Source organism: Arachis hypogaea, chromosome 20 (genome assembly GCF_003086295.3).
Source record: "Arachis hypogaea cultivar Tifrunner chromosome 20, arahy.Tifrunner.gnm2.J5K5, whole genome shotgun sequence".
Classification (NCBI taxonomy): Eukaryota; Viridiplantae; Streptophyta; class Magnoliopsida; order Fabales; family Fabaceae; genus Arachis; species Arachis hypogaea.
Genome location: NC_092055.1, coordinates 139,088,009 through 139,107,584, shown reverse-complemented (window position 1 = coordinate 139,107,584; position 19,576 = coordinate 139,088,009). Strand labels below are relative to the sequence as shown.

General features: G+C 32.7%; 1 protein-coding gene and 1 pseudogene across 1 annotated transcript; both read left to right on the top strand.

The window, feature by feature from the left end:
* Window positions 1-3,980: 3,980 nt before the first annotated feature.
* On the top strand, window positions 3,981-8,372 carry LOC112783142 (probable inactive ATP-dependent zinc metalloprotease FTSHI 3, chloroplastic). The gene is made up of 4 exons (XM_025825935.3): window positions 3,981-5,550; window positions 6,241-6,564; window positions 6,909-7,209; window positions 8,013-8,372. The coding sequence occupies exons 1-4, from the start codon at window positions 4,444-4,446 to the stop codon at window positions 8,213-8,215; spliced, it is 1,935 nt and encodes a 644-aa protein (XP_025681720.1). The 5' UTR covers window positions 3,981-4,443; the 3' UTR covers window positions 8,216-8,372.
* A 3,549-nt stretch (window positions 8,373-11,921) lies between these two features.
* On the top strand, window positions 11,922-12,976 carry LOC112786514 (peroxidase 63-like; annotated as a pseudogene).
* Window positions 12,977-19,576: the final 6,600 nt, after the last annotated feature.

The following is a 19,576-nucleotide window of genomic DNA, read 5'->3' as shown; positions in this document are numbered from 1 at the left end:
TCTTATATACCAGCAGAAAATGCCCCAATTCGAATTGATGTCCCAGTAGGACAAGTAGCCACTGAAGCAAATTCACGCCAGAAGCGTGGCAGGGTGGAAAATACCCCAATTCGAATTGATGTCCCAGTAGGACAAACAGCCGCTGAAGCAAATACACGCCAGAAGCGTGGCAGACCTGTCGGTTCCAAAGATAAAAATCCTCGAAAGAGAAAAGAGGTAAATATTATTCCTGTTGAAAAAGACACAGTAAAGACACCTGCAGTTGTCCAAAATTCTGATATAACGCCAGAAGACGTTCAGGTACCTGAAAATTGTGAAAATGACGAGATCTCGATAAATTATGTCTTTACAGGAGAGAAATGGGATCGAAATAAGACAATTGTCAATGAAATATTTGCTTATAATGTGGCATTGAATATCATGCATGAAAGTAAGGATTTTGAGCCAAGATCAGTCGAAGAATGTCGACAAAGAAATGATTGGCCAAAATGGAAAGAAGCCATGAAGGATGAATTAGACTCACTTGCAAAACGTGAAGTCTTCGGACCTGTAGTCCGTACACCAGAAGATGTAAAATCTGTTGGATACCGATGGGTATTTGTGAGAAAACGAAATGAGAAAAATGAAGTTGTGCGCTATAAAGCCCGACTTGTGGCACAAGGTTTTTCACAAAGGCCCGGTATAGATTATGAAGAAACGTATTCCCCTATAGTGGATGCGATAACATTGCGTTATTTGGTCAGTTTATCTGCATATCATAAACTGCATATGCATTTAATGGATGTGGTAACAGCCTATTTATACGGCTCATTAGATCGGGATATCTATATGAAAGTCCCTGAAGGACTAAAGATATCTAAACCATCCAATGAATATTCGCAAGGGTTATACTCAGTCAAATTGCAAAGATCTTTATATGGTCTAAAGCAATCTGGACGAATGTGGTATAATCGTCTTACTGAGTATCTGGCCAAAAATAGTTTCAAGAATGATGATATATGCCCGTGTGTTTTCATAAAGAAAACTACATCTGGGTTCATTATAATTGCTGTGTACGTTGATGATTTAAATATCATTGGGACTCCTGAAGAGATTCCAACGATAATAAAAACTCTAAAAGAAGAGTTTGAGATGAAAGATCTTGGAAGGACTAAATTTTGTCTCGGCCTGCAGATCGAGCATATAAAAAATGGGATCTTTATTCATCAAACAACATACACAGAAAATATCTTGAAGAGATTTTATATGGATAAGTCGCATCCATTAAGTACCCCAATGATCGTAAGATCTTTGGATGTGAAAAAGGATCAATTCCGTCCTAAAGAAGAAAATGAAGATATCCTTGGTCCTGAAGTACCATATCTTAGTGCCATTGGAGCGCTAATGTATCTTGCTAACAATACAAGACCCGATATATCATTTGTTGTGAATTTACTAGCAAGGTATAGTTCCTCTCCAACTAGAAGACATTGGAGTGGAATCAAGCAAATCTTTCGATATCTTCATGGAACGGTTGATATGGGATTGTTTTATCCCTATGGATCCAAGTCACAACTTGTTGGCTATGCAGATGCTGGATACTTATCTGATCCACATAAAGGGAGATCACAAACATGATACCTGTTCACATATGGTGGTACAGCTATATCATGGAGATCCACGAAACAGACGATAGGAGCAACCTCCTCTAATCATGCTGAAATACTAGCGATTCATGAAGCAAGTCGCGAGTATTTTTGGCTCAGAAGTTTGATCCAATATATCATGTCATCATGTGAACTGATTGACATAAGATAGCTCCAACTGTCCTGTTTGAAGATAATACAGCATGCATTGCTCAACTTAAGGGCGGATATATCAAAGGTGATAGAACAAAGCATATCTCTCCCAAATTCTTCTTCACTCATGATCTTCAAAATCAAGGGACTATTGATGTCCAACAGATCAGTTCAAGTGACAATCTGACGGATTTATTCACAAAGTCACTCCCAAAATCTTCTTTTGAAAGATTGGTACATGAGATTGGGATGCGCCGATTTCGAGACATTAAATGATGTCGGCAAGAGGGGAAGACTGTACTCTTTTTTTCTTGGTCAGGTTTTTTTCCCATTGGGTTGACAAGGTTTTTAATGAGGCAGTCCTCATCACTAAAGGATATTGTACTCTTTTTCTTTCACTAAGGTTTTTTCCCACTGGGTTTTTCTTTAGTAAGGTTTTAACGAGGCAATAATCCTAAATGGTCATCCAAGGGGGAGTGTTGTGATAAAGGTGGATGACCATGGATAACCACGTAAGGCTTAGGTGGATTTCATTCTCCAGACTAAATGAATCCATTTACAAGACAAATGGCAATAAATGAAAGTTGAAAGTGGTATCATTTTACATGTATAAATAGCAAACATCCTCGTATGCTTTTACACACAGCAATAATAAAATAAAAGCAAATGTAATTCTCTCTCTCTTTACTTTTAATACTTCTTTCTATCTTTATATATATATACATATTACAACATATTATATTCTTTCTCTTTCGTACTATTCTCTTATATACTTTAATATTATTAAATATATTAATTATATCTACTATATTGATATAGTAATTTCAATAAATATTACTATTTGAATTATCTAATTATATTTTTATATTTTATATTTATTACTTCTTACTTATTTATTTAGTTATTTTACAACAAATCCAATAAATTTAGTGCGAATTTGATCCAGATTTTGGGAGTTAAACCCCAAAGTGGTCCCTAAGATTCACGGTTTGCACCAATTTAGTCCCTGACTTACCAATTGCACCATTTATGTCCCCGACTTTGTAAAAATTGCACCAAGGTCGTCCCTAGCCCCATCTCCGGGCAAATTAAAGAACGCCGGCCAGGTGAGAAGCCATGCCCTCCCAACCTTCTTTCTTTCTTCTCTTCTCTGAAACCCAGCCCAACCCGCAGACCTCCACACCAACCTTCCGTCAGTCCGTCCGTCCCTACCGCCGGCGACCACCGTCGCTAACCCTCCCTCCTCCCTTCTTCCTTTTCTTTCTTCCCTATTTCTCCATTTCTTTCCTCCTGTACGCAACACCCCTGTTCGTGGCGCCACCTCTGTCTGCACCTTCCAGTTCCGGTGAAAACCACCAGCGGCGGCGAAACTCTGTGCCGCTACGACACTACCTCCGCTCCTTACGCTATCTTCTTTTTTCACTCCTCAATGCAGGTTCCATTCCATCCTCTGTGTCTGTTTCTTTTTTTTCTAATTATTTTTTTATTTCAGTGCCTTTTGATTCTGCTTTTACTGATCTTGTTAGACTTAGGATAGTTGATTATTTATGTTTCTGGACTGAATGTGTATTGGCTGGTTGAAATTTTTGGGTTGATTGATGCTTACATTAAACTGAAATTGCTATTTATGAATCCTGCATACAACCTGTTCGATAAATTGCCTGAAAGTTAAATCTTATGTCTGATCATCATAGGCTTCAAATTTTGTTTTCATTAGGCATTGTAACTCATATTGTGCAGTTTTCTATAAATTTTTATGATGATTGAGATTGAATTTTGGTTATGCACTTGGTGAATGTTCTTGCTTAACACCAAATTGAACTGAAATTTTAGAATTCATTCCTTGTTTGGTGTTAGCGAAATAAAAGGAAGAAAGAAAAGGAAGAAGGGAGGAGGGAGGGTTAGCGACGGTGGTCGCCGGCGGTAGGGCGGACGGACGGACGGAAGGTTGGTGTCGAGGTCTGCGGGCTGGGCTGGGTTTCAGAGAAGAAGAGAAGAAAGAAAGAAGGTTGGGCGGGCGCCAGGTCACTGCCGGCGTTCATTAATTTGCCCGGAGATGTGGCTAGGGACGACCTTGGTGCAATTTTTACAAAGTCGGGGACATAAATGGTGCAATTGGTAAGTCAGGGACTAAATTGGTGCAAACCGTGAATCTCAGGGACCACTTTGGGGTTTAACTCAGATTTTGGTTATATTGATCCCATTCGCAAACAATCCAATCCATTTCCCAAAAAAAAAAAAAGGAAGAAAAAAAAAAAACGAAACCTTAGCCTGAAGCGGAAGCCCCTCAGGCCCTCACTGCTTCACCAGTTTCTCCTCTGTTTTCCCTGCTCGCACCGTTTCTGTTTTCTTCGGCGCCTGTACGTCCCTCAAGCGGAAACCCCTCTCCGTAAGTGACGTCCCTGTACGCCGCCGTCTCCGGCGCTGTCCGGTAGCCTGAGCGGTTTAATATCCGGTCCGGTTTACAGTACCTTGCAATTCACAACTTACAATTCAATTTCTCGTTTGACGCATAACATGATATGAGATCAGGTACTAAAATTCCCATGAAATTCTCTGCCTCCTAGTGTTTTTCGAGCTCCAAAATTTTTTGGAGTAATGCAGTTTGTTGGGAACTTGAAGATTGATTATATGGCTGTGTAGAGCATCAATTGTGAAAGAGAGCATGGCTTCTTTTTCCTTTTCTTCTTTCAATACTGGAGCATTTGTTAATATAGCTCAAAGAAGATATTTTGGGGTTTGTGGAGGTTTGTGCACTAGTTCATTTGTTTTTCCTTCTCCGGGGTTTAGATTTAATCAATCATACAAATTTCAACATAATTTGGTTTGGAACCCGAAATTGAAGTATTATTATGATGATAGAAGATATAGAAATGCCTCACTGAGGTTTCCTTATTGTTGCAATTCTCAACATGGTTTTTCCGGTAATAATAAAATTGAGCCACTTGTGAGTAGTAGAAGCAGGGTTGAGAGAAAGTCACACTATGGTAAAGGAGATAGTAATAGGTTGAAGAAGAGATTTTCGTTGAGGTTGCGGCCGAGGTTAAGGTTATTGGCTATGAGAATGAGGAGGGCATCCATTAAGTCCTTTTTGAATGAGGTGGGAATCTTTGTCCGTAAGAATATTAGAACCGTGGCATTTTCTGCCTCGGTTTCTATTGTTTTCAGCCTTTGTTTCCTGTTTTTGAAGTTGACTGCACTTCCTCCGGTGAAAACCGTACCGTATTCTGACTTGATTACAAGCCTTCAAAGTGGCTATGTTGCGAAAGTGTTGCTGGAAGAGGGGTCCCGGCGCATATATTACAACATGAACAATCCAGTTGTTGAAAATGATCAGGTTTCTGGAAATGAATTGCAAGTTGCTGATGTTTCAGTTGACAGGGATGTAGATAAGCCTCCAAGTGAGGGAGCTTCAAGTGCTGGCAAAACCCCAGCATTGAATATATTAGGGAAATTTTCGAAGGCTCGGGCTTCAGTTCCTGAGTGGCAGTATTCCACAAGAAAAATTGACCGTGATGAAAAATTTCTTCTTAGTTTAATGAGAGAAAAAGGAGTTTCATATAGTTCTGCCCCTCAATCTGTGTTAATGTCAATGAGGAATACTTTGATAACTGTGATTACACTGTGGATACCGTTGATTCCAATGATGTGGCTTCTATACCGTCAGCTTTCTGCTGCTAATAGTCCAGCTAGGAAGCAGAAACCTAACGGCCAGACAGTTGGATTTGATGATGTTGAAGGAGTTGATTCTGCAAAAGTAGAGCTCATGGAGGTAATTATCTCATACTATAATGTTTACAATCATTATGCATTTATCAAATAGCATTATAAAATTATATTTTGCTGTCTTGCTAGTTTGGTTGACAAATAAGTGTAGCTGATGACGTTGTCACTTTTCCCCCTTGATCGGTTGTACATTTATCAGTCGGTTATCTTTTATTTTCTAGTTTCTAGTGTACTTAATTGGTCATTAGATGCATTTATGCGAGTAATACAAGAGTCAATCATAGTCTGTGTTCTTTTTGTTATTAGTTTTCCAATTTTAATTTTCTATTGCCTGAAATATTCTTCTCTGTTGATAACATACCAAGAAGAAACTTTCATCATTATGTTGGAGGATCTCACACAAGCTAACTGATTTGGCAGTATAAACTGTATAGTATTATTAGAATTTTTAACTACAAAATGGTACAAGAGCATAACGTTTTAGTATAAGGAGCTAAGAAAGTGTCACTAACATTATGGTTTATGATACACAAGTTGTGACAGTATTCTGGTTGTGACCACAGGTTGACACAAATTCTTTAAAATTCAGATAAATAATGGCTAATGTTGATCAATTTTGTAAGCGTATGATGTCTGTCTTTTCATTACACATCCTCCATGAAAGTAATCCTCTTTGCATCCCAATGTTAATCAACTTTGTAGTTTTCCATTTATTAATGCATTCCCTCGTTTGTAGATAGTTTCATGTCTGCAAGGGGATATAAACTACCAAAAGGTAGGGGCAAAATTACCTCGAGGTGTGTTGCTGGTAGGCCCCCCTGGAACAGGGAAAACATTACTTGCACGTGCTGTGGCGGGGGAAGCAGGTGTACCCTTTTTCACCGTATCTGCCAGTGAGTTTGTGGAATTGTTTGTTGGGAGAGGAGCAGCTAGAATCAGAGACCTTTTTAATGCAGCAAGGAAATTTGCACCATCAATCATATTCATTGATGAGCTTGATGCCGTTGGAGGCAGGCGCGGAAGAAGTTTCAACGATGAACGTGACCAAACACTAAACCAAGTAAGTTTACTACACTTATTTTGTGGCAACAAACAATTCAAAAGTGGTTCTGACTTACAGAGTTACTGCGTCATAGATATTAGAAAAGTAGGATTTCTGCAGCTGAATTGTTATCAATTATTTTTCAAGATTGCCTTTTTTTGTTAAACGAACAGCTCACTTTAAAAAATGTTCCAGTCCAACTGCTTCATCAATTATTTCATAGTATTAATTTATAGTCGATACTAGAAATACAAGGATTTCATATGTTAATTGGAATTTCGGTTAGACAATTAGCATAATTATCACTGTGAAGAGTTTATGATGTTCTCTAAGCTAACCTTTCTTGTTTTCTGTATGTATAGTTGCTCACAGAAATGGATGGATTTGAATCCGAGATGAGAGTGGTTGTCATTGCAGCAACTAATCGCCCAGAAGCTTTGGATCCAGCCCTATGTCGCCCTGGTCGTTTCTCGCGAAAAGTATATGTCGGGGAGCCTGATGAGGAAGGAAGGAGAAAGATATTGGCTGTACATCTAAGAGGTGTTCCCTTAGAGGAGGACACAAACATCATTTGTCATTTAATCGCTTCTCTTACTGCTGGCTTTGTAGGTGCTGACCTGGCAAACATCGTCAATGAAGCTGCTTTGCTTGCTGCCCGTAGAGGTAAAGATCAATTTGTGGTTTTACATTCAAGTTGATATTGCATTCACAAGTTCCCATCACAATGCATCACTAAATTGTATCTCTTTTTTTTATTTAAAGTATACAGTGGGATAGAATGTATTTTCCCACCTAATTCTGTATAAATTAGTTTTAGTTGCACACTATCTTCCAGCCAAAATATCCACTCTATCTCCCTCTGCATTGGTTGTCCTCATCCTTGAGTATTCTTTCTGCCCTCACATCAATATATTTAATTACTTTCAAGAAAGAGGGCTAAGTCTTGGTGGTTGGCCTGTTCGGATTGTGTCGGGTTTGGGTTAAAATAAAATCCAGTCAAATTACTTCAAGTTGGGTTGGCTTTGCTTACAACAAAATTTAGCCAACCCGAATTGACTCAATCCAATCCACTCCGTCGTGCATAAGTATGAAGGCTTAGGTCATCAGGTGAATGACCAGCCATGAAGTGCAGATACACCAAAACGAGGTCTCTGTGTGTCCAGCACATGTTAGTGTTTGATACTCAAAGGCAACTACAACACATGCCATATACGTACCTGCATTTAACAATTATGTTTTCTGTTTCTACTTCATAGACACTTGAAACATGACTTAGACATGGTGTCAATGGGTTCAGAAACACCAATATTGGTGCTTGAATATTGATGGTAGTGATATTGGTAGTTTGTCATTTGTAAATGCTTGAATACCATCATAGAAATCTTGAAAGGGTCCATGTCCATGGTGGTATCCATGCTTCAAAGGTGTCTCAATAATTCATAAGTTACACGTTTTGCACTTTGCAGGTAGTGAAGGTGTGGCAAGGGAGGATATAATGGAAGCAATTGAAAGAGCAAAGTTTGGAATCAATGATAAGCAACTTAGGTCAAATAAACTAAGCAAGGAGTTGGTTAAGCTCTTCCCTTGGATGCCATCATTGATGGGAAGAAGTGATAAGAGACAGGATGACCTACAAGGACCACTAGGTTATCAATCATTGAGCTCATGAATAATGTTATCTTTACCTCTCAAATGCACTTTAATTTATCTTCTACCTACAACAACAACAACAGAAATTAAAGCATCAATTGCCTAAAATTGTACCCTATTTTTGTGGCTAGAGACAATTTCTCATAGCATTAAAGTTTTGGCCAACATTGACACCACCTTTCTCCTTTTATAACCTAACTTTGCTAATTCTTTTCTAGACCCAACTTCATTAATGTAAAATGCCGTGGTGTAGCAGCTTTTTGTTAACCCATATATGATCCCAATTTATTTTTTAGTGACAACAATTTGGGACCAAAAGAAGTAATTAACAAATTATAATTAAGAAGGGTATATGTATCACTACTCTTATCTGTCATGTGCTTATCAAGCTACAAAGCACCACAAGTTATTTCAAGCTAGCTGTCATGCATTGGTTTGAATTCTCATGGTCCAGGGAAAAAAAATAACAAGGTAGCCTATTTAATCCTAAAAAAAACGGTGATTTACGATTTATACCTTTTATTTGATTAATTAGATATTTTTAAAAAATATACAAATATGGAATATGTGAGCTGAAAAGGTGACTCTTCTTTTGGGGTTTAAAAATCACAATCAAGCATGAGTTTATAAATAAATCTTCTATTAATGAGTGACTGATGTTATATTGTCCAATTTGTTGTTTTTGTATGTTCTGAAACCTTTCTCTCCTCTTTACCCACATCGGTAGTGTTCTGGCCATGTTTAGTAAAATATGTGAAAGGAAATTGTAGAGTCCATATTTTATGTGACATTGGATACACATTAAATATAAAAATGCTTTATAAATAGAAAAATTAGTCTATATATATATATATATATATATATATATATATATATATATATATATATATATATGTATTTAAATATGAGTAAATAGTCAAATTCGTCTCTAACAAATTACGCGTTCTCTAAATTAGTCTTTGAAAAAAAATTTATTCAAATTTGTGAACTTATTAAGTTATTAGCCAATTAAGACTCTCAAGTGCCAAGTGCGTGCTATGGTGTCATTTAATATGTCATATTAGCAAATTTTGATGCCATTATTAATAGAGGTGATGACAGGACTAATGTGACTAATTTAAATTTTTTTAATAATAAATTTGATTAAAAAAATCTTTTAAAAACTAATTTAAAAAATGAGTGATCTTTTAAAGACGAATTTGACCATTTAATCATTTAAATACATTACCTGACACATTATCTCAATCAAGTAATCAGCTATACTAGAATAATCAAATATTTTAAAACAACATAATTAAAAGAATAATTAAAGGATTTCACAAATTCGATTATATAGGACTAGGATTTTATGACACATATCTTTTTTTTTTTATCCTGGACACATACCTAACTTCCGACACAAATTTGGTGCAAACTATAGACACAAAAAAAAAAAAAAAAGGTGCAAACTATGCCCTCACCTTGTCACATTACGAATGAATCTCTCGAGTTTGTTCTAACTTTGTTTGACCACAGTGGACATTTTGTTGGTTCATTTAAAGTTCCTCACAGTGTGTGCATAATCTTCCGAAAATAAAAGATAATGCAAACATTGTAACACTAATTTTAAATTGGACAGTCAAAGTGTAATGATCAATTAATACGAAAGATTTATAAGAAATTTTCGAACTTAACGTACGATTGATTATTTCACTGATTTCACTTTTAGTTGTTTATAAGAAAGGCTAAAGTCCAGTTTGGGTAAACAACTTAATTAAGTTACTTTTAAAGAAATAGCTTAAACAATAAATGTTTATATTAAAAATAGCTTATAAATAAGTTATTTTGTGTTTGATTTTTTAGTTCTAAAAGTACTTATTTTAAGAAAAAAAATAATAATAAACTTTTTATTACGAGAGAAGTCATTTTTTTAACTTCTCCTTAAGCACCAAAATAGCTTTAAGTAGAAAAATTTGGACTTAATTAAACCAATTTTCCAATTAATGACAAGTCAGTTTGTTAGAAATTCAAGTATGCTATTTTATTTTGGATTAAATATTACAGGTATACAATTGTTGCGTAGGATGCACATTGACTAATAGATTATTTTATGCACCCCAAGATTCAAATCGCTAGCATAAATTTAAGTAAATTAGAGAATTAACTATTAAACAAACCCAAATTAGTTTGGATGCATATTGATCATGAACTTAAGAAACAATCAAATAAATCTTAAAGTAATGTCGGCACCTGTTTCTCACTAAAACAAAAATGTTTCATGTATTACCATTATTCGTGCTAAAATATTTCTTGACCACGACATTCTAATTTTTTTTTTTAATTAATCTTTGATACACGAATATTAATATGAACACGAAATATGACAGACATACGAATTTTAAAATTTTATAAGATACACGAACACACATACACACACACATATATATATGATATATTTTTAAAAAAATAAGAATGATACTTTGATATTTTATTAATATGAAAAACATAAATTAATTTTTTTAATTATTTTTAATAAATAATAATATATACTATTTTTAAATTTATTTCAAGAATACATGCTAAGAATAAGATTGAACATGCTGATACATGATAGTATTTAGATGTGTCCAAATTAGGGGCGAAGCTAGGTTGAAGTTTAGGGAGGGGCTAAAAATTAATCTTATAATAGAAAAAGAGTAAAATAAAATTTAGGGGAGGCTAAAGTAAAATTTATACACAATTATTCCAAATATATCTAAATTTTTTTTATTTTTTATTAAGACACAAATGGACATAGCAGACATGCATGTCGGATGAATATAAATGAATGTAGATAAATATCGTGTCTAAAATACGTCCGACAACTCAACAAAATATACGTATTTCGTAGTCTCTAACTATTTATTTTTCAAGTTTATTGTTGACCATATATTATTTTCATATGTCCAAATAACTTATTAAGATGAGATTACACATTTTTTTAGTAATAAGCGTTACTCTTAATTACCTTATCTCATACTTCTATATTTTTTATTATTCGGTTAAATTGCATATGATTAACTAATTTAAATTGATCAAATTGTTAATTTACGTATGTGTAAAATAAATGTTAAAATTTAAATTTTATTTTGTATATGAAATAATTCATTAGATCCCCAACTAAATCTTGGCTTGCCACAGTAAAAAATTAAATCAAAAGAAAAAATTTACATATGATCACAATTGCATATAAGAATCCTGGTTAAAATACTCTCAAATGTTATCTATTTCTAAGCAAGCAAAATGTATATATGTTGCAAAAATAAAATTTGTGACTTCCTTGAAACATAGGGAAAGGCATGCATGACAGCTCACAACCACTGATTCTCTATAATTATTCCTTCACAAAGGACCAAAAATCGAATTGATAAGAGAAAACTACCTGAAATTAAATTTTGTTATTATTCTGATGGAGTACTTCTTTTTGTTTTTGTTGACTATTACTCTCGTGTACCACTTGCTCACTTTTTTTAATATATATTCGTCTGTATCCTTTTACTCCAAAAAAAAAATACAATGCCATAAGTGAAAACCTTGCGTATTATATACATCACAAGTATATATGAAACTATTCTACCATTCTATATATATATATATATATATATATATATGGATTATCTTACAAGATATGATATATTGATATAGATGTATAATGACAAATGAAATTAATTACATAAACCATTTGGAACAAAACTCCAGTATATCTAATGAAGTATTATTTGTCCACGGTAAATGTTAATTCATGGTTGATTAATAGATGCTTAAACACTTGTCAAGGAACCAATATGTTAAGAGTATATTAAAAATTAATTATTAAATTAATTATTGTTATTTTATTTTTTTATTAATAGTAAATGTAGATTTATTTATTATAATTTTTTTTAGTAAGAGTACATCAAGAATACATAGTATATAAAGTGTAATAACACAACATATATTTTTAAAGAGATTTTTTATTTTCTTCAATAATAAAAATAACTTTTTTTTCCTCCTTCTCTTAATCTCTTCTAGATCATTAAACCATAACATCACAGTTTGAACAGTTTAAGACATGAGATTTCTTCATAGTGCGGTGAGCGTATAGAGCAACAAGCAGATCGCCAGTCCCACCACCGCCGGCGCCACCATCCACCTTTTCCTCTACAACTGCCTCCCAAACGGCTGCGACGTCTCTGTCCTCATTTCATCCACCTCCTTCAACAAAGCCGAGCACGACAATGACATTAACCTCTCCCTCCCCGGTGACAGCTTCAACGCCATCGTCCGAGCCAAAACCGCTCTCGAGCTCGCCTGTCTAAACACCATCTCTTGCGCCGACATCCTCGCAGTCGCCACCCGCGACCTCGTCACCATGGCCGGCAGCCCTTACTACACGGTCACCTTGGCCGTCGCGACGGCCGCGTGTCCAGATCCTCTGACGTCGACGGCAACCTCCCTAAGCCAACAATGCCGATGTCTCAAATCTTTGAGATCTTCACAAAGAGAAGATTCTCCGTTGAAGAAATGGTGGCGCTCACCGGAGCTCACACCATCGGATTAACCAAATCAGCAACGATCTCTATCACCCACGCAACTCACTTTAAAAACTTTGCCAACTCTAACTTTTTATATCCTATCTCACAACACTTATCATATAATAAACTAACCCCAAAATATATATCACTCTTTCTAGCCATCACCTCAAATCCAAAAACCTAAGGAAGCGGCTGCACATGAATGTTGGAGAAAGGTAATACAAGATAAATTTACAGCTTTAAATCAAAACAGAACTTGATGTCTCACTGAACTGCCAAAAAGCAAGAAGGCTGTGGGTTGCAAATGGATTTTTCGGGTAAAATTCAATCCCGATGACACCATAGAGAGGCACAAAGCGAGGCTAGTCGCAAAAGGATTCACTCAAGTACAAGGAGGAGATTATGGTGATAATTTTAGTCCAGTTATCAAAATGACTACCCTACGAATAATGTTAGCATTAGCAACGTCAAAGAAATGGCATTTGAAACAGCTGAACGTCTGTCTTTCTTCATGGAGATTTGGATAAGAAAGTTTATATGAAGATACCACCCAGTTTGGCCATCTCAGGTTTGGTTTGTAAATTACAAAAGTCTCTATATGGGCTTAAACAAGTAAAACAGGCAATGGAACATTAAGCTCACTCAGACTTTTGTGAATGCTAGTTATAAGCAGATCATTCACTCTTCATCAAGAAACAATCCGAAAGCTTCACGGTCATTCTAGTATGACTTGTTTTAATCGGGAATCACATTGGTGAAATCAATACCCCTGGATGACAAATTCAAAATAAAGGATCTTGGTGATTTCAAGTACTTCTTGAGAATAGAAGTAGCACACTTTAACTCTGTAATTCACATTTATCAGCGGAAATACGTCTTTAACATTTTCAAGAATTTTGGTTATCTACATTCTCAAGAATTTTGGTTATCTGCATCTCACCGAATTTTTCGATGCTAACTGGGCTACCCGATACTCGTAGTTCAGTTTACAGTTATTGCTTCGTACTTGGAAACTCTATCGTTAGCTGGAAGAATAAGAAGCAAACCGTAGTTGCCAAGTCCTTTGCAGAAGTTGAATATAAGTCTCTTACTGTTACTACTTGTGAAGCTAGTTAGTTATCTTTCTTAATGGATTTCATTGGTTTGCCGCTTCAAAAGTCTATCACTATATTCTATGACAACTAGTCAGCCATTCACATTGTTAATAATCTCATCTTCCATGAAAGAACTAAACACATTGAAGTGGACTGCCAGTCTGCCACATTATTCGTGAAAAGCATTTGTCTGGTCTCATTCATCTGATGCCAGTTAGTTTCAAAAACCAACATTTTCTTACTAAAGCTCTGCCACCTAGTCCTTTTCTTACTATGTTTTCAAGCTAGGATGGTTAGATTTATATAATTCTAGCTTGCGGGAGGGTGTTACCTAGATTATTTTTTTTTATCAATAATAGATGTAGGTTTATTTGTTATAATTTTTTTTGTGGGAGTACATAAAGAATACATAGAATATAAAGTATAATAACTCAACATATATTCTTAAGGAGATTTTTCATTCTCTTCAACAATGAGAATAACTTTTTTTTCTCCCTCTTTTAATTTCTTCTGGTTTATGAAACTATCAACATTACAACTTAAACAACTTAAGGTATAAAATTTTCTTCAATTATTTGTAAAAAATATATTTTAAAATATAAAATATTTATTATAAATAAATTAAATAATATATATATATAATGATTTATTTGATTAATGATTTTTTTATGCACATAGACAGAATAAACTTCTAAAAGAATGCACTATCAACTATTACCTCATCTTGGATTTTTTTTATTATTATTGTTTTTCGGATACATATAAAAAAAATTATTAGCAATTTTTTTAATAATAAGTTAAACTTCAATGATTTTTATTTTCTCTTTCTGGAAATAATAAGTTAAACTTACAACCAAAAAAACCATTGATTATAAAATTAATAAACCAAACTCACATTAATTATATTTAGACGATAACATAAACTAATAAATACCAATATTAAAAACAATAAATTGTTATTATATATTAATAAAGCAGGTCATGCCAGGAAGCTTGGATATAAGAAAGGCATGGACCAATGCCGCCTCTGACCTTATGATTCCTTTTGGTCAAAATATAACTTTAAAGTGATATTATTGTTTATGCTCCTACTCTTTTTTATACATTATCTTTTTAAACATGTGTGTGTATAACTGTATATAAATCCCATAAACAATTTATATATTTCAATCAGAGAATAACATAATGAAATAAGATATATTTATTTAGAATTTATTTTAATATATTAATATTGTAAAAATATTTTACAGTTATCTAATTATATTTATTTTTTTAAATGACTATCATACTGTCAATGTAAAACATATTTATTTTTACTATATATATTTAAGCATAGTTAGGATAATCTGAGACTAAACACTTAATTGAAATTTTCCAAGAATCTTGGATTCCCATGACCATGAGAATCACCGTACCACATGGTTTCATTGCAGTAATTTCATAGGGTTGTGTGGATATGCATTGATTTTGGAGTTGTGGGAATCTCAATCAACGGAATCTATTCAGAAATTGTGGGCGATGGAATCTGAACCTTGGACTTAGCCCCACCCTTAATTTTCTCCGTTGAATTATTACAACGGTGTTTTATATTTTTTGTGGATAGAACCGAATAATTGAAATTTTTTTTTGACAAATTTATTTTGAGTGTATGTGAGGTGTTTTATTTATTTATTTTTATACTTTTCGGCGTGGAATCACTTACGACTTAGACTTTTTGTGACAATTATACTTGTTGCCTTATCACCTTTGATTTTACTAAATTGATGTCTGATTTATTAGAACATCTTTTTTCAAGCTAAGAACGGTCAATATTGAAAATTTAATTTTTTAACAATAAAATTCTTCTTACCTTAATTTTCATGAAATTTCCAAAGTCCATATTCCTTGTAATATTTATTTTCTTTTTTTTAATTTAATAAAAATATATGGTATGTAAAAGAATTCGTTTGAGTGTCATTCAAATATTAGAAAAAAAAATATTTTTAGTAAAAATTTTTATTTTTATTTTTAGTATGTTTAAAAAAATTTTAATAGTAAAAATAAAAATACTAAAAAAAATTTTTTTTTAGAATTTATATTTTACATATTTTTATAAAAAGTCTTTTTTACTAAAAGAAATATTTTTAACATATTAAATAAATAAATAAATATTTTTATATTATTATATCTAAATATAATTAATAAATAAATAATATTTTATATAAAATATCTAAACATAAAATTATTTTTATTTTTTTAAAAATATATCCAAACAAATCTTAAAATTTTTTATTAATCTAAATCTCTTTTTTTAATCTTGTTCGATGGTAAATAAATACATTGTTTCACATATAACATACAAACAAAACAGTTTTTATAATAACATTTTTAATAATTTATTATATTTTGGTGCATCCCTTATATTATTTTTCTATTCTGAAAGTTCAATGCGTGATAAGCATGCAATTGAAGGGGGAAGTGGATGTGACATGTTTTTCTAAAATGAAGAATTATTATTGGTTAATATATATCAAGTGGGGGAACAATCATTTCCCAAAATGAAGGTAACAGCAAATGCATGAAAATGATGATAAGAATATTCTCACAATTTATTAATCAATATGAAAAGAGTGAAGTAGACGCGTGAAAAGAGATAAATTGCATTTTCATGCGAATGATGATGATGTGAAGTTTAACGATTTAATTTATTAATTAAGAGGTAACCATTTTACTGTACTGTACTGACAGAGGAACATGACTAATTATTATTATATAATTGACTATGTTACGTGTACATCAAAAATAGTTATCAATATAAAATATATGTTAAAATATAAATATATATTAAAAATAAATTAAATTATATATATTTATATATAAATATATTGATAATTAATTTTAGTAATTAATTTTAGTGTACGAATAATATTTTTATTATATAATAATTGAATACTGAATAATAATCTAAAAATAGTGAATCAGTTTTGAAGTTATTTAAATTTGAAGATATATATTGAATAAAATAATAAAATAAGAGTAAAGTTTAATCGTGTTAATTAAAATTTGAGATAAATTATTGATTTTAAAAAATTTAATCTATCTCATGAATTTCTATGGGTCAAGGTAAATCAATGGTATTTTAGAAATAGAGCTTTCACTTGGGAGGTTTATCATTTTCTCTTGATAAAAAAAAAATACAGTTAATAATTAAAATGGTTTTTAAAAGATATTTTAATTTATATTTTCGTCTTTAGAAAAATAAATTAATCAAATTTGTTTTTAAAAAGATAACGGATCTGATTATATTATCCTTCTATTATTTTTTTACTGACAGTGTTAATAGAAAATGACGTGTCACGTTAAGTTACATTTTTTTTCTTTTTTGGTTAAGGCCTGGAACCAAGACACGCCCAAACCCGGGAAAACATTAGACTGATGATCGTCTTTTCCTACTCTTTCATGGTGGAACATTATGCGAATCCTCCTTTTTTTTTTGCAACAGTTTTGTTGTCATTGTCTCGATTACAGTCAGTTCTGTGTTGTCTTCGTTGCCGATGTCTCTGTTCCTGCTGCCGTTGACTCCGCTTTTATCGCTGATGACTCCGCTGCTGCTACCAATGACGCTGGTGCAACCTTCGAAGTTGTCCCGTCTTCCCTTTACTTCTACGTGTTGTAATTCTTTTGATCCAGGCATGTGATGAAGGTAAAGGTGCAGTTGAATAACCATGGATGTCATTCTTCTATGAAACTCCATAACTACCGCAGCACCGTCTCGTTGGTCTTCATCACCAAAACACTCAAGATTCTATTCTGATGCTTGCTCTTTTCATTACCAGATATCGTGTCGCATTCCGCGATATTTATTCCGATACTTGCTCTTCCCATCGCTTGTGGTTAGGCGGTTTCTTCGGCTCTTCTAGTAGAGATCTGCAACTCTCTCACTGAGCTCTGCCAATTTCTTTCCCTTGTTCTCAAGAACGGCTTCTACCACTAGCACTTGTTCTTCAGTCTCAACAAAATCTCTGAAGTCTCATATGCCTTTGATACCGTCGACAACCACAACAAGTTCGGTGTACTTTTATCACACCATGCTTAAAAAATATGAAAAAAAAAAATTTTCTTTGTCTAAAGTCTTGGAATTTCACCATAGGATAAGGTCTAATGGATTAAGCATGATGCACATAAGATGTCTGATAGAATGTCTCATAAAAATTTTTTCTATAGAAGTAAAAGGAGACGATGGATGGAAGAATTAACGCGATCAGGTCCGTTATTTTTTAGGGATATGGATCCTCTAAATTTTGAATTTCACTTTAGAGAGTAAAGTTTGATCTCTTACCCTTGAATGGTTTCTCTCTCATATTTTCTCTTGGTCCCACCTATGAAATAAATGGTGAGAGATCAAACTTTACTCTCTAAAATAAAATTTAAAATTTAGAGGATCCAAATCTATTTTTTAGGGACGAATTTAATTAATTTATTCTTTTGAGAACGAAAATGAAAATCAAAATATTTTTTAGAAACAATTTTGACTATTAACTAAATAAAATACTTATTATTACAACTATTTTTTTCCCTTATAGAAATGTTCTATGTAATTAATAATGACTGCATTACTTTGAACCTGTGGATTTGTCACGTTTATTTGTCTCATCCTTTTGCTTTATTTTAATTTATTTATTCTTTTAAGGAAAAGAAAACGTTTGTAAAGATTTTATGAAGAAATAATAGAGTTGCTTCATCAGCACTGACTATGCATGAAATCTGGAAGCTTCATGATATGGAGATTCGTGTTCAGTGTTCACGCCCCACCTATTCAAATATTTATATTTTACTCCCATTTGAGAATTTATGGAAGAAAGCTAGCTACCACATTATATATTGGGACCACCAACATTACCAAATTTAAGACATGTTTAATTTGCTCAAATCAGAAATAAATTCTAACAGAATAATGTGCTACTTGTTTTTCATGCTAAAATTCATTGGCTATAGTTCGATTCATTCTAGTATAGTAGTGAAACACTGAAACCTACATGTATTGGTAATTTGTGAGAGATTTATTCAGTGCTTATCATTAAATAAATATTTTTAATTTTGATATGGTGTTGACAATAGTATTTTGTTAAATTTTGTTAGATTATAGACAGTTAAGATGTTAATTTTAAATGTGGAATCCTTTTTAATTTAGGATAAAGAAATCGTAAATCTTTCGATTTTTTTTATTTTTAGGAGATACAGAAATCAGACTATTCGATTTATGTGGTACAAAATAAGGATCTTATGATTTCTAAAATCAGACCTTCCAATTTTTGTTTTGAAAAGATTAAAAAATTTGAGATATAAAAATTAGACTATCTAATTTGTGTATTTTTTATAATATTAAAAAAATAATAAAAATTATAATATTTACGTATATCATTAATCTCATTTTCATAGACAAAAAAAAAATATATTTAACCATCATTAAAAGCAAACAAAAATCAGAGCTTGTGGTAGACTTGCTTATCTTTCTATTCCAAATTAATCATGTTTGGTTTTGTTTTTAAAAATATGAGGTTTATGTTAAAAATTAACAATTAGATTAATTATTATAAATTTATGTATAAATATATTTTACATTCTAACAGATATATTGTTCTACTTTATTTGACATTACACCAATTATAATTTTTACAATTAGAGTCACAGGATATTTTCAAACATTTTAAACATTTTCAGTTAAGAACAAGTTAGGTTTCATCATCAAACATATTTGTTATATTAAATTTTAAT

Bases quoted from the DNA above. Each gene is read 5' to 3' on its own strand.
- LOC112783142 (XM_025825935.3), top strand. From the start codon at position 4,444: ATGGCTTCTTTTTCCTTTTCTTCTTTCAATACTGGAGCATTTGTTAAT. The intron at 6,565-6,908 runs GTAAGTTTACTA...CTGTATGTATAG, and splicing joins GTGACCAAACACTAAACCAA to TTGCTCACAGAAATGGATGG. The intron at 7,210-8,012 runs GTAAAGATCAAT...TGCACTTTGCAG, and splicing joins TTTGCTTGCTGCCCGTAGAG to GTAGTGAAGGTGTGGCAAGG.